The sequence below is a fragment of the Stylophora pistillata genome, chromosome 1 (assembly GCF_964205215.1).
Source record: "Stylophora pistillata chromosome 1, jaStyPist1.2, whole genome shotgun sequence".
Lineage (NCBI taxonomy): Eukaryota > Metazoa > Cnidaria > Anthozoa > Scleractinia > Pocilloporidae > Stylophora > Stylophora pistillata.
In genome coordinates, this window is record NC_142519.1 from 56,091,613 (window position 1) to 56,106,612 (window position 15,000).

Here is a 15,000-nt window from a genome sequence, read left to right on the forward strand (position 1 = left end):
AAGGATTTCATGTGCTTGTGATTATCACCAGTCCAAAAAAAAATCAGAAATGGCTTCACAACTGGAAGCAAAGAAGATCCTCCAGAAAGAGGTAAAGGCATTTTTTCCTTCAAAGAGTGCATGGTTGCATTAATCTAGTAACTGAAGTATACCTTATTTACTTGAACAAGTGCCACCCCTGAAGAATCACCTCCCTTACAGGAGGGCTGCACCTGGGACTGAAAAGTTTTTAAAGGCCATGGCCTCAGCAGGGTACTTACTCTTTAAATATTTCACGGGAACTAGATGCAGATCTTTTTACTTGCATGGATTCAGAGAAAGAAGATTTTTATAGTGCCAAACAAAGAACTAGTAAATAAGTGTGTCTGAGTGCCATGAGCCTTTAGTGCAGCTGTGGTATGTTACCACTGGAAACTTGACTGTCACTAAATGATGATTAGAGAAATTATGATCCCTGTATTTGTAGGGTCAATTGATGTTATACCCAACCTTCACTTTAAAATAAGTTGTTTTTGGAGTGATGAGTCATGCTAATTAACAAAGAACTAGTAAATAAGTGTATCTGCCATGAGCCTTTAGTGCAGCTTAGGTATTGTCACCACTGGAAACCTGACTGTCACTAAATGATGATTAGAGAAATTACAATCCCTGTATTTGGAGAGTCAATTGATGTTATACCCAACCTTCACTTTAAACTGAGTTGTTTTTGGTGTGATGAGTCGTGGCAGTTCATATGACATGTTTTGTTTGAGATATAATTGGTTTCGTGTGTGTGGGGATCGAACATTGAGAAGGTGCCAAGTCAGTAGCCTGCCCAAAAACTTTTTTCCTTAAAATGAGTCATATTTTTTTCACAGGTGAAATCATTAGTATAATTTGATGTATCTGTACTGTAAGTCAAAATTTAGACTTCTCATCAGTAGTCCACATATTTGTAAGCACAACCAGCTAAGTAACAAGCCATTACTGAACCATTAGAAATTAATTATTCATGAACATGACCAGCTAGGTAACAAGCCATTATTGAACCACAGTAGAGTAATTATCCTTTAGGCAATCAATTTAAACTTTATTTTGATATTCCATGTAAAAAATGAGGTAAATTTGAGCAAAACAAAGCATTTAACTAAACTGGTGGCTGTATTAATAACAATGCGTAAAACCCCTCTGATTTATATATTAAGTAGATGAATGAATACCAGACAGACTGCTTGCAGTTATAACTTACTAAATGTACTCTCTGCTCACCCCATTTAAACCTAAACTCTCCCATAACATGCTCTCCTAAAGCAAAGTACTTTTTCTCTTCCATAGGGGATCTGTGAAATAAATAAGGATGGTGTTCCTGCCACCTATAAGCACAAACACAAGCCTTCTTTATCAGAATTGACTGGTATTCCAGAGAAAATACTTAAAGAAAAGTATGGGCTTTTTCCATGGTGCCACTATTATAAAGATGAAAGAGACAATGTGGGATTTATGTCTCCTCTGCTACTCCTCGATGACTACTACGACATGGAGGATTTAAAGATATGGGTGCAGAAAAAGTGTTAAGTCTTGTGACTAAAGACATTTTAGGAAAAAAGGATCTGACAAGTTTTCAAGTCCCAGAACTGACATGCCTGCACATGGGGTATGGAAAGAAATCAGGCAACAAAGAGGGAAGGATAGCAATTAGTGAAAAAGATGCAAAAGCATGGTTTGAGTAATTATATTTGTCAAAACTGAAGAAATATCTAGAAGGTGACAAACAAACAGGAGGCAGGGATTCTGCTTCCCAAACAAGGAGGGTAACCGAAGGCTTTGGCTCGTATGATGATACTGTCTATCCAAGTGATAGCGGTCTTCTTTCTCCTCTGAAAGGATCTCAAATTTTATGCTTGGCCATCCTGGTAATTAATTCTAAGAGCCCAAAGGAAAAGTCAGGCAGTAACCAGGTGAATCTATGTGAAGATGATGAAGATAGAAAGTTGTCAAATGAACATGAAGACGAAGAAGATGGGGAATCCAGAGGGACAATTGGTTCTAATAAAATATCAGACTTCCTGTCATTCTGGATACTCCCTTTCCTTCTAAACTTTAGTCAGAGGAAAGTGGAAGAAGTCTGTAAATTCCATGAGGCTAACAATGAGAACCCTCATGACATTATCAAAACTGTACAGAAATCTGCATTGGATATCTTTACAGAGGCCACTATAATGTCAAAACCTGAAGTTCGAGATGGACTGAAGAAAAAGCTTAAAAAGATTTTATGGTACAAAAAAACTGAGAGAAAAGTACACTTTGTTGGAATGCAATGGATCTCCAATAGTTCTGGTCCCTTGTCAGTACATATTACTTCAAGGAAATCCTGTACCATTACGTTTGGAGGACATTGGTCATAAATGGAAGATGACGCATTAATGTCAACGGAGGAATTCCTTAGTGTGTTTGTTAATGATATGGAAGTTCAAGAGGACTATTTCAATTGTATGAAGGATGCTGGTCTGCGACAAGGTGTTGATTATGCCATCATTTTCCCAGACGAGAGCGTTTTTAAATTATTATTGCAAAATCTTGAACCTGACATGTCGATGGTTTTGGAACATGTTAAGAGTCAAGGAAAAGGGATGATCACACCAAGCCATTCAGTGGTGAAATGTAATGGTGGAAATTCAGTTGTGTGCTTTTCTTATCGTCAAGGTAATTTTTTTTGCATTGACTGAAACACTTTTTTTTTCAGCCCTGTCAAAATAATTTTTAGTCTTAGTCAGGATGGCTGGAGCAGTATGTAGAAAAAGCTCAGTGAAGGCCCGTGAGGATTACTACAGCATGCTTCTTGATACTTTCCTGAAATAGATTTCTTTTGGATAACTCCAGTAGGCTTTCTACAAGTAGTCTCATAGGGAAAAGTAGAAAACTAGAAGGGTAATGAGCACCATAATTATTGTTACCATTAGAAAGTGAAATTAAGTAACAGAAATGATGTTATTTCTTTTAGGAACAGATGACAGCTCGATCTCAGGATTATTTAGAGCTATTGGTGCACACTATTGTAACCACTTCACAGTTATTTTTTTACATGGTGCAACTTGCAGCAAGGATGATTTGGTTTGCAAGTTAGGCAACCTATATACAGTGCAAGGAGCTGAGAAGTTTTCTTTTAAAAAGGGAAAACTTCAAAAGCCTTAACGCCCCATAAGTTTTTGTCAGGGCAAGGCACAGTTTACTGCACATGGTTTTCCATTTTGCAACGAATGGTGGGAGAGCATGGTCAAGAGGGATCCTGATGTTTCTTCTGCAGCTTCAGACTACAATATTAATCCCACCTTTGACCCCTCCAAGCATCTTAAAGTAGCATTTACCTCAGCAACAAACCAAGACAAATTGAGAAACATTTGTATCGAAAAGAGGGAAGAAATTGGGAGATCAATTGAGAAGAGGATGACAAAGAGAGGCATTCATGCTGTAAGTCTAGATGGAACTCTTCTGTCTAAGATTTACCGGTATGGACGTAAAGACAACATTGGTGTCACTCTTTGTGTTAACAACACCCTTGGAACTGAAGATCCACCTCCAAGACTTAAACCTGCAGTTGATAACATTATTTTATATCTAGCATTGGCTTTTATCAAAGCAGATCTTCAAGAAGGTTAGATTCCAAGGATTTATTATACATGTCATCAACATTTTGGTGTTACTAAGAGAATTCTAACAAATACCTCAGATTTAACAGCATTGTTTTTTATTTGAAAAAATATGTTCTCCTTATAGCACTATGAAACAAAACTTAAAAAATCAGGTGGCTAGTCAAACTTCTTTTGTTCATTTTTGGAACTTGTTCTTGCATCCAACAAGCTCCAAAGAGACATTATAATTATAAACTAATGAATGCTAAGCACTCATTTCTGTGGTCTGGCAGGGTTTTATACCATGAGCTGAGTATCTTGTGTAGTGCTACCTATTAGCAGGGCATCTCTTTCTTGAAGAGCCATATGGTAGGTATCACGATAGTTAAAAAAAGGAATTGCTCTCTTTGTTTTGTAGAATGTGACTGATTTTTAAGAATGGGTTCACTTCACTTCATTGCATTTCTTTTATTTCGATAGTCTTTCCCTCTAGACCTGATGAGAAAAATAGGGAAGAAATAGAAGGTTGACTACTTTCATTGGCATCCTCATTGTCATCATCATCATCATCGTCATCATCATCCATGTTAGAAGAGAGTGAAGAAGGGTCAGTAGAGGAGACAAGTGGGAAGAGAATGAGAATAAGGCGTTCACCCAGGGTAAAGAGTAGGAAGAAACAGAGGACATCAACAAAAGTGGTGCACATTTTTGATGATGATGATGATGGTGACAATGATGAGGTAGATGAGGAGAATGACAGTGGGTTTGGTGAGTGGAAAACTTTGCTTTTGCTTTTACCTTTTACTAATTTCATTCATTATGATAAGGTACTAGATTGTAATATGTATAGGGTGTTTCAAAAGTTCCTGCCCTTTTGTGAACATGGAAAAAAGTTGATTTCCAAACTACCTAGTTACACTTTTACCATGGACAATTTATGAAATTATGAATGGCTAACTCACGGCTGATTGAACAAGAGTCTCGATAAGTACATGTAAATTTATGATAAATTGACGGCATAAAGCCATAGTAGAGCATTGAAATCAGATTTGCGAAATTTTTGAAAAAACACGTCAGGATGCAAAAAGTAGTAAATGCTAGAGGCTGTATGATAAAGAAGATACTCTTTACTCCCCCTCCTTACATTTAATCCAGTTACTACTTTCATCAGTGTCATATGAAAAAAAGCACAAAACTTAAAAGTTACCATACACTCACAACTGAGAATCAGGCCAAAAAAAACACAACTTTAAAAGCTCTTGTTTTAAAAAGAAGTACTAACCTGTATGCAAAATTTCTGAAATATTATATCACATGCAGAAACAGGAGAAGAAAAGATTGGTTCCAAAAGGAGAGAAGAAGGTTTGCATAGACCTAACCCTCCTAAACGTCACAAAGGTAACTTCAAAGCAAACCCGCCTTTACAAAGTAATATCTGCAAGAGAAGCACTATATTTCCACAAATATGTAAATATATTATCTAACAGCTGCAGCATCATTGAAGTCATAAATCAAAAACAAGGGTGAGTGCTTCATCAGGGGTTCCAAACACCAAGAAACAGATGAAAGCAGGCCGAGTGCTTTTATCGTGTCGAGGTGTTTGGAACCCCTGATGAAACATGAAGAGCGAGTTTTTGGTGTAATGAAAGCTTCTCAAACGAGTGGCCAATTATTATATTTTATTTAGTCTTGTTCTTTCGTTTTGTTAATTGAACGATAGCTTGTGATAAAAACGGATTGAATGGAATGCATCATTTGGGAGTTATCCAACCTAATTTACTTTTTGTCACATTCATTGCTTTGTGCTACATGGATGAGTCAAGTTGAAGGTTTCTGATTCCCAAAATATTGTACGAGGAAATGGGGTGTGTTATCAATTCTGTTCCAAAATCTACAGTTTACAAGAACTAATGGGCCTTACAGATTTTTTGACAATGACAAGACCAAAGAATGCTCAAGATTTGTACCATTGAGCTAGGCGGACTGTTTAAAGGCGAAAAGATTGGTGTGGATGTGCAAGAGTTGACTGAAAGCAGTTCAGTATTTCAGAGTGTAACTTTCGACAACTGTGAAGTTAAAGTCTCAATAAAGAAACGACAACTTTGAGTTTCAATTTACAACACATGTTTCGACATTCTCATGTCATCTTCAGTTGGAAATGAGCTTTTAACGGTTGTACGTTTGAATTTATATTCAGGTACGTTACAAATTACGTGTCAGGGCTTACGTTACAATTTGAATATTAAATACGCGAAAAATGTAAATAGCGCGCGCTTGACTAGACCAAAAAAAAAATAATGATAATAATAATAATAATAAAATAAAAGACCAAGGAATAACAGAATTAAAAGGAAAGAGACAATTCTAGATGTTTCAATTGCTGATTAAGAATGGGTATTTCGCACTTAATATGCAATGCCTCTTTGATCTTAATTTGGTATTTTGAAGCGGTAGAATCTGAGATCGTGAAACATTCTGTATCACAAGAGTCAAGACAGGCCCTTGATATCACCCCCGCGGCATTTCAACAAGAATTTCAATTCAGAATTCCTCAACAGAAGTGGTTTCCGTCCGTTTGAAGAGGATCCTGGCACATCTTTTTAGAAAGCAAGGGCCGTAAACTACTGGCAGAGATGATAACGACGCCATTTTGTTTCGAGGCCCGACCGTCCTTGTTTTTATGTTTTTTTAATGAATTAGAACCCATTACCTCACGGATATTTTGGGTATTGCATATGGTGTATATGATGTGTACAAATCCACTAGGGAAGTTCTTAAGGATTTCCGTTCTAATCAAGAGGATAAACTGCAACACCACCTAACTTCTCAAGTTTCTTCTTCTCAAATGTTACCAAGTATTCATTGTCATCTGTTAATTCTATTTCGTCAGTGGCCCAGTCTCATCTGCCGAAGAACATTTACAACTTTACCATCCGCTACATCAACAACTCTCTTCCTACACGTAAGAATTTGGTAAGATGGGGATTATCACAAAGTCCTGATTGTTCCTTTTGCCTTAATCCCTAGTCACTCCTTCATGTTGTCGCTGGTTGTCAACAATGCCTTGATCGCTTTACCTGGAGACACGACTCAATCCTTAACTTCATTGCCAAGTCCTTTCAACCTGTAATTAATGTTAGCTCCTCAATCTATGCAGATGTTACTGGTTTTCTAAATCTCTCAATAATAACTGGTGAAAATTATCGCCCAGATCTTCTTTTCCTAACCCAGTCCAAGTGCCCATATGTTCTAGAATTAACAGTTGGTTTCGAATCTAACTTGTACAATAATGCAGTACGTAAAAAATAAAAATATCGGAACTTGATTAACGAAATGAGTAGATCTTTCAGATGTGTGAAATTTGTAAATCTCTCCATGAGCTCTCTTGGCGTTTTCTCAGATGAATGCTCTACGTTCTTAGGCATGATGAATGACATAGGCATTGACAAATAGCAGCAACTTTACATAATCAAGAAAGTGATAAATATAGCTATTAGAGCAACATATTACGTCTTTTGATGTAGAAATAGGAATTGGGACAACCCAGATTTGATGTAATTTTGATTTTTGTGTGTGTGTTGAATAAGCCAATCTCAAGCAGCATTTGTAAATTGCCTATACGTAGTGAGATTTACAATTGTACATTTAAAAACACAAATAAAGTTTCCATTATTATTATTATTTTTTGGTCTAGTCAAGCGCGCGCTATTTACATTTTTCGCGTATTTAATATTCAAATTGTAACGTAAGCCCTGACACGTAATTTGTAACGTACCTGAATATTAATTCAAACGTACAACCGTTAAAAGCTCATTTGCAACTGAAGATGAGATGAGAATGTCGAAACATGTCTTGTAAATTGAAACTCAAAGTTGTCGTTTCTTTATTGAGAGTTATTTTCACTCTGCTGTCTTTACGTACGTCCTAATGTTAGTCATTAATTAATTCTGCAAACTGCAATAGTATGTGAATTACCCAACTATTGTAGTCAAACGTCCGACGCGCTACATGTTCTTTAGTCTATTTCTCGAAATGTACAATAAGCGTAAGGCGATACGAAGCAAGCGATAGAAACGGTGGAAGACTAGGAACACGAAAATCAAAAACGGAGAAGACGGTAAGTGAACTGGACAAATGAAAGGTAGCGATGGCAGAGCACAAGTGAGTTAAAAAACGCATGCAAAAGTACGGTGGTCCAGAAGGCTCAACGCAAACAAAAAATATACTGCAGCAAATAAAAATAAACAGCAGCAAATAGAAAAATCAGAACGCAAAGGAAAAAGTACCGCATCAAACAAAAAAATGCAACGCAAACAAAAAATACTGCAGCAAATAAAATATGCAACGCAAACAAAAAAAAAAGAAAACGCAAACAAAAAAAATTGGAACGTAACGCCAAGGAAGACTGGGTAATAGTTCTTAGTTTCCCGCCAAAACAGCATGAACTGGAAGTCGCTTTTGGCTACAGCTGAAAGCGATCTGCGTAGGATTATAGAAGATTACTTTCATCAAGGGTATGAAAATAGAGTTATTATCGATTTTTTTTAAGGAGCAGCATGGTATTGTCATAACTTCGCTCTAAAACATGGTTTTGGAAAGGTGAACAAGCAAAGGATGGGACGAGTGTTGGCGGGAAACTAAGAACTATTACCCAGTCTTCCTTGGCGTTGCGTTCCAATTTTTTTTGTTTGCGTTTTCTTTTTTTTTTGTTTGCGTTGCATATTTTATTTGCTGCAGTATTTTTTGTTTGCGTTGCATTTTTTATTTGCTGCGGTACTTTTTTTCTTTGCGTTTTGATTTTTTAATTTGCTGCAGTATATTTTTTATTTGCTGCAGTATATTTTTTATTTGCTGCAGTATATTTTTTATTTGCTGCAGTATATTTTTTATTTGCTGCAGTATATTTTTTATTAGCTGCAGTATATTTTTTATTTGCGTTGAGCCTTCTGGGCCACCGTACAAAAGGGCCTTAACGAGACGAAATTATGCGAAAACACCTAACAGAATGTTGATCGCGTAAAGGCGAAAAAAAAGACAAAGAATGCGATAATGAGGGGAAAAAATGCGCTTACAAACGAGAAAACAAACAATAGAGACAAATACAGCCATGCGGCGGTAACACCCAACTATTCTGTCGCATAGTTTGAAGGAAATAAATCTTTGATGTTTGCTTGAGACATTATTTCGTTGGAATTTATTCATGTCACATGATATTCTTCGATTAATAAACATTTGGATATTGTATCCAAATCTTTAAAGATGTTGATACGATATCCAAATCTTGAAAGATTTTTATCTAGTTTTTCAATGGGTATCTAAACACATCTTCGTGATATGGTATACGGTTGTTGATTGGTGGGTTCGAGTTATGAATTTTTAATAACTCTGCGAAGAATATGAACATTCCAATTATTGCTACATTGTAAAAGGTTTACTTTATGGTTAGGACCAACATGAGACTCAAGACTGCTTAGTTGAAACTTGATGTTACCCTAAAAAGTGCTTATTGTTGTCCTTTACATATGCTTCTCATTAACGATAAATTTGTCATTGTAGTCAAACAAGATACACCAAGTTATGATGAATTGGAACATCTTGCCTCAAAGCTTGGTGATGTTTGGAAAAAGCTTGGGCGCCGCTTGGGCATCGAAGAGCCAAAGCTTGACGAAGTGAGCAAATTAAACGAGGAACTCTCTGAAAAGGGATATAAAATGCTCAGGTGTTGGAAGGGACTAAAGGGTTCAGCCGCAACTTACCAGATTTTGGGTCAAGCACTACAACATGAGCTCGTGAATCTGCGAGATTTGGCAGAAGAATTTTGTTATGAGCAACAATAAAAGGAAATGTGTCCTTTGAGTGTATGCAGAGATTCAATATATTTGTAAGTAAAATTTAAAATGGAAAACTAGACGCTGCCGTAGCAAATGAATCATAAGGGACTTTAAGCAAACCACGACGGCTACGGCAACGAGAACGTGGAAAAACAATAGATCTAATTGGCAGAACAATAGCCCAGCACGTGCGTTTTAAAACTTTGTACATTTCTTAACCGTCCTTTGCAAAACAACAACGTGAAATCACCAAAATTTCCTTCGTCTGCGAAGCGAAACTGCGGCGGCAAATTATTTTAATTTACATTTGGAACTCAACACTACTTTTATGCGATATGTTGAGTTTGAGGTCTGGCGCCCTATTAGACGGTAAACACATGCAGCCATTTTCGAAATTCTAACTAAAAGTAGAAAATCATTTTTTAATCGACGTCTTCCGTGGCGTTGCTGTCTTGACTGCTTGAAGTCCCTTATATAATCTTGAAATTTTTAAACCCACAGGTAAGGCTATTTTTTCCGTTTTGTAGATTTTCATCTTAAAGTCGCACTTAGTTGCTTCTCTCATTATGCATCAAATATAACTTCTAGGCGTTCGTAGCTGACAATTAATTTGATCTCTAGAGCCCGAAACTACAAAATTATTTGTGTAAGGGCTGTGTTCGATAAAGTTCTAATATTTTTGAGTGGCGAATTTTGTTAAAGGCCTTCATAGCAAGGTGTATCATAGATTCTAGACGGGCTATACACCAACTAAAACGGGAATGGTTCCTAGCGACTCCAAAGGAGAGATATCATTTGTAGCAATGGTGTTTTTTAAAAGTGAACGTTGTGTAAGGTTTCACTTTAAAATAGTTTATGAATAGTTACATAGGTCCATGTTTTTAAATATTTTAGGGGGTAATCAATTTGATAATAACATGTAACCACAGACTTTTTATTTTCATAAAATACTATCTTTTTATTATTATCGCACAAAACATGTTTTAGCATACTTGAAAGTTTAGATGTAATCTAATCTGTTCACAATTCATTTTAAAATACAGCGGGTGTACAGAACACACGTTTGAGTGTCCATTTATAGAGACCTTAAGATACCCCGAAATCGGTGTACGGGTACGGGTAGTGTACCGTACACGTGAATCGAAATGTTCATGTGCGTAACTGATTTAATTAAGATACCCCAAGAGTTAACACGCGGGGATTGGTAACGATTGTTTACAAAGATGGCGGCCATAGCGGCAATGTTTACTCTTTTTCCTCAGAAATAAGTTAACTAAATTGTTTTATAAAGTCTATGAAATGTATCCAAAATTCTCCTTTACGAATGTTCTGTCTTTAGAATGTACGCCAATGATATGCTTCTTCTCCATGCGTTTGACACTGAGGATGAGGGCATCGAAATTCTTCTTGCGGATGCTCTAAGCAAAGTGCCGTCTAGAAATTGACCTTGAAAGTCTGGACGAGCAAACTTGCATCGACTTGTTTAGGTAATAACGATTTTGAATTATAGTCGTGATGAAAAAGGTAGGGTATTCGAACCCTCCAAACCTTACAACTTTTCGACACAGTTTAGCAAAAAGATCTTAGAGTATTGCACGATGCTCTTTCAATACCTGCTGTGTACAAGTGTCCAAATGGATCTGTGGCTGGTGGCGTGGAACAACAGGTATGACAGTTCGCAAGCCCCATAACAGACAGCCTTGCTTGACAGAGAGCTCATCCTAGCAGAGAAAGAATGGCTTGAGCTCAAGAGTGATGCAGAAAAGGGCTGGCCAACCATTTTGGGTCATTGCGAGAGCCTTTGCAAAGACTGGATTTCTAGCAGTTTGGCGTGCAATTTCTAAGACAGAAACAGGGTGTTTGCGTAATTGTACTGCCGACACCTGGAAGAATTTTCCCTCAATACTGGCATCCTTCCTGTACTGCAGGGGTACTCTGGACAAGGCATCAGAGCTGGCGACTTCAGCAGATGGCTTGAATTCAATTTCGTAGTGGTACGACGAGACGAGCAGGAACCAACGCTGAAGACGCGCTGCTGCCAAAACAGGCGTGGCAGAGTCTGGTGCAAAGATCCTTAGCAAAGGTTTGTGATCAGTTTGAAGTGTGAACTTGCGCCCAAATAGGTACATGTAGTACTTGGTCACGCCAAAACTGATTGCTAGGCCTTCCTTCTCTATATGAATTTAAGGACCTTGAGGCATATGCGATTGGTCTCTCGTCTCCGTTGGGGAAACGGTGAAGTATGACAGCCCCTATACCATATTGGCTTGCGTCGCTTTCAAGAATCACTTGGAGTCTAGGATTGTTATGCACCAGCACATGTGCGGAAGAGAGAGATTCTTTTGCATTGTTGAAGGCCTCTTCGCAGTGGGGGGACAACAGGAACTCTTGATGTTTCTGGAGGAGCTGATTGAGTGGCTAAAGAATTGAGCTCAGATTGCGAATGAACTTCGCGTGGTAGTTTATCACTCCAAGGAAGGCTCTTAATTAGGTGCAGTTTTCAGGGCGTGGTGCTTTCTTTATGGCTTCAACTTTATCCTCCGTTGGGGAAGTTCCTTCAGCAGAGATGACGCAGCCCATACAGGTTACTGACCGCTGCATGAACTTGCACTTATTGAGCTGGAGTCACAAGCCGTAACTGTCTAAGCGACTGAGAACAGTGTTCAGATTCTGGATATGCTGTTCATCATCCTTGCACGTGATCAGAATGTCATCTTGAATGGCTGCGACATGCTCAGTACCTTGAAGAATGATGTCCATGGTCCGTTGAAAAATTGCCGGGGATGAGGCGATACCGAACGGTAGCCTTTTGTGGGATATAGACCACGATGTGTGTTGATGGTTACTAACTGCTGACTGTCAATATCCAATGGTAATTGCTGATAAGCATTCTTTAAATCAAGCTTGGTGAATCGTTTTCCGCCTCGCAACTTGACAAATAAGTCCCCAGGCAGGGGAATTGGATACTGAGGGACATTGAGTTGGGGATTGACCGTAAGAGCGTAGTCTCCACATGACCGTGTGGTGCCAGCCGTCTTTGGAACATGAACCATGCGTGTTGCCCATTCACTGAATTCGACCTTTTTCACAATACCTTCGGATTCGAGTTGATGGTGCTCTGCATCTACTGCTTCCTGGAGAGCGTAAAGTACTGGGCGGGCCTTGCAGAACTTTGGCTGGGCATCCAGCATCATCTCCAAATTATCTGTTATTCCCTGTATAGTACCAAGGCCAGGCTTGAAGACATTAGAGTGACGCTGGACTGTGTTTTGGAATTGTGACTCGACATCTGGTGTGAGGCCTGGGTCTGAGACATGGATGCTACATATTTTCTTCCAATCCAGGTTAAAACGAGAAAGCCAATTTCTTCCAAAGAGTGATGGTCCGGAGCCTTTAACTACAAGGAGTGGCACCGTGACATGCTGATTTTGATACTTGAGTTGTACTAGGAACTGACCAGAGACTTGGACTGGGTCCCCTGTGTAGGTATGCAGGCGTGTGTTAGAGGGTTGGAGTGGGGTCCCCTTGAAATGCCTGTTGTGAGTCTTCTGGGAGATAATTGAAACTCCAGCGCCGGCGTCCAGTTCCATTAGGAGATGGATTCCGTTCAATTCAACGGGTACTTTAATGCCATTGTTCTGTGCATTGATGCTGAAGATTGAGAGAAAAAATGGATTTAAAAGGGGGTCGAGATGTGACGCTTCTGGCTCTTCTGAGATTTAGACTTGCATGCATCTGTGATATGACCCGATCACTCACAGAAATGGCATGTATAGTTCTTGTATTTGCACTGGGAACGTGCGTGGCCTGATTTGCCGCGACTAAGGCACTCAGAAGTGCTGTTTCTTTGATTCTGGCGTAGTGGCTTTTTGTCTCGGCCCTTGCATGGAGGTCTGCGTGTTCTGCGCGGACGATAAGCCTGACGGCCAACAGAATCGAGTTTGTTTACCGGAGTGGCGTCTTCTCGAGAGAATGCATCGACATCTGTCTCGGCAGCCTCAGCGCCAAGTGTTTTTGTAAGAGCGTCGTCAAAGTTGTGTTCCTCGGTTAATAACTTCTGTATCTCCTTGTTGCGAAGTCCACAGACCAAACGATCACGTGGAGCTTCATTTAGATGTGTGTCGAAGTTGCAGGTAGAAGCGAGGGGTTTGAGCTTGGCGGCGAAAGTGGAAACACTTTCTCCTTCGAGTTGAATGCAGTTGTGAAATCGGTATCGTTCTGCGATAGGAAGTTTCTTTGAAGCAAAGTGGTCTTTGAGAATGGTTGCGAGATCACCGTAAGTTTTCTCCGAAGGAGCTTCTGGTGAGCACAGGTCCGAAAGGACGTTGTAAGCTTTGGAACCGATGACAGATATCAGGGTTGCTATGCGTTGAATCGTTCGCCTGTATCCGCTGGAACGCCGTTCGTGATAAAATACTGCTCCAAACGCTCCAAATAACGATTGATATTGGTGGAGGCTGGATCGAACTCTTCTATTTTGCCTAAGCTTGGCATGATCCCGTCCTCGTCGCCAGATATGTTATGTTTTTGGGTCGCAGAAGAGTACACACACAAAATGGCGGGTCAAAAGCAAGATTACATTGATAAGAGCACATGGTGATATAACCGCTGCATACTACGCGGGCTCACAACAAATGGACATTCAATACAGAACATCTCCATACTATAACACCTTTGTTTTGAAACCTTTCTTCTTCTGAAGTGCAGAGATGGTTTTCTTCCTTTTCTCTATCAACTGGTCGGGAGTCATTTTGTGTAATTCTTTTGGTGGCGCCATCTCTGGTTTTGCAATCATGGGTCTATCAGAATCATCAAAAGCATTGTCTGCAGATAATACTTCAACTCTTTTGGTTCATACGTGATTTGTGGTAGTTCATGTTGTAATGTCATTATGTTTCTATTTGCCTCAACATCTGCTAAATCTCTTATCAAATCCATCTGATTCTCCTGCAATTGTTCCATTAGTTTATCTCGTTTGTTGTCAATAGTCAGTTGCACTTGCTTCTGACTCTCTGTTTTCGCCTTTAGCACCTCTCTGCGATCATATTCAATGTCACATATCTGATTGCGATAGTTGGAAATGTTGTCTGCAATATTTTATTTACTTCAGATGCCTCTGAAAGGCGAGTAGCATTTCTTCTGAGTTCATCAATAGAGTAGATAACCAACCGCACGTTGAAATCATTCTAATTCAATCAAATAACCACATGAAACACATATATTTGAAGTTATTGATATGATCTACATGAAAACTCCAAACTATGACAAGAAAAAGGACGATGACAAAAGAGCCTTGAAAGACTTTCTGTTACAAAGAACCACAGCAACTTGATCGCCAAAGATGTTTAATAAACTGAAACGATGTGAATTTCTCTTTTTGGACAAAGAAAAGAAGAGTAGAAAGAAGAATTTTGATGTAACAATATAATCTAATTATATACCAGAAAATCATATAGTATAAGAGAGAAGAAGCAAATAGAATGTGTTGAGCCTTCTGGATATAAAATTGTAAGGAATGGTCGGTTGATGTTTTTATGTACTTGTGCTTCGTGTGGCATAAC

The 15,000-nt window shown here is 38.8% G+C and overlaps 1 protein-coding gene and 1 pseudogene across 2 annotated transcripts; one reads left to right on the forward strand and one right to left on the reverse strand.

The window, feature by feature from the left end:
* Window positions 1–1,712: 1,712 nt before the first annotated feature.
* LOC148743232 (uncharacterized) lies at window positions 1,713–4,196 on the forward strand (annotated as a pseudogene). The gene is made up of 3 exons (XR_015997099.1): window positions 1,713–2,682; window positions 2,981–3,631; window positions 4,089–4,196. The product of XR_015997099.1 is annotated as an uncharacterized LOC148743232 (transcript).
* Window positions 4,197–11,160: 6,964 nt separating this feature from the next.
* LOC148743233 (uncharacterized) lies at window positions 11,161–14,216 on the reverse strand. The gene is made up of 5 exons (XM_088750424.1): window positions 14,126–14,216; window positions 13,231–13,771; window positions 12,181–13,090; window positions 11,698–11,845; window positions 11,161–11,612 (listed from the first exon to the last, which is right to left on the reverse strand). Exons 1-5 carry the CDS (start codon window positions 14,214–14,216, stop codon window positions 11,161–11,163), a joined length of 2,142 nt encoding a protein of 713 aa, XP_088606550.1.
* Window positions 14,217–15,000: the final 784 nt, after the last annotated feature.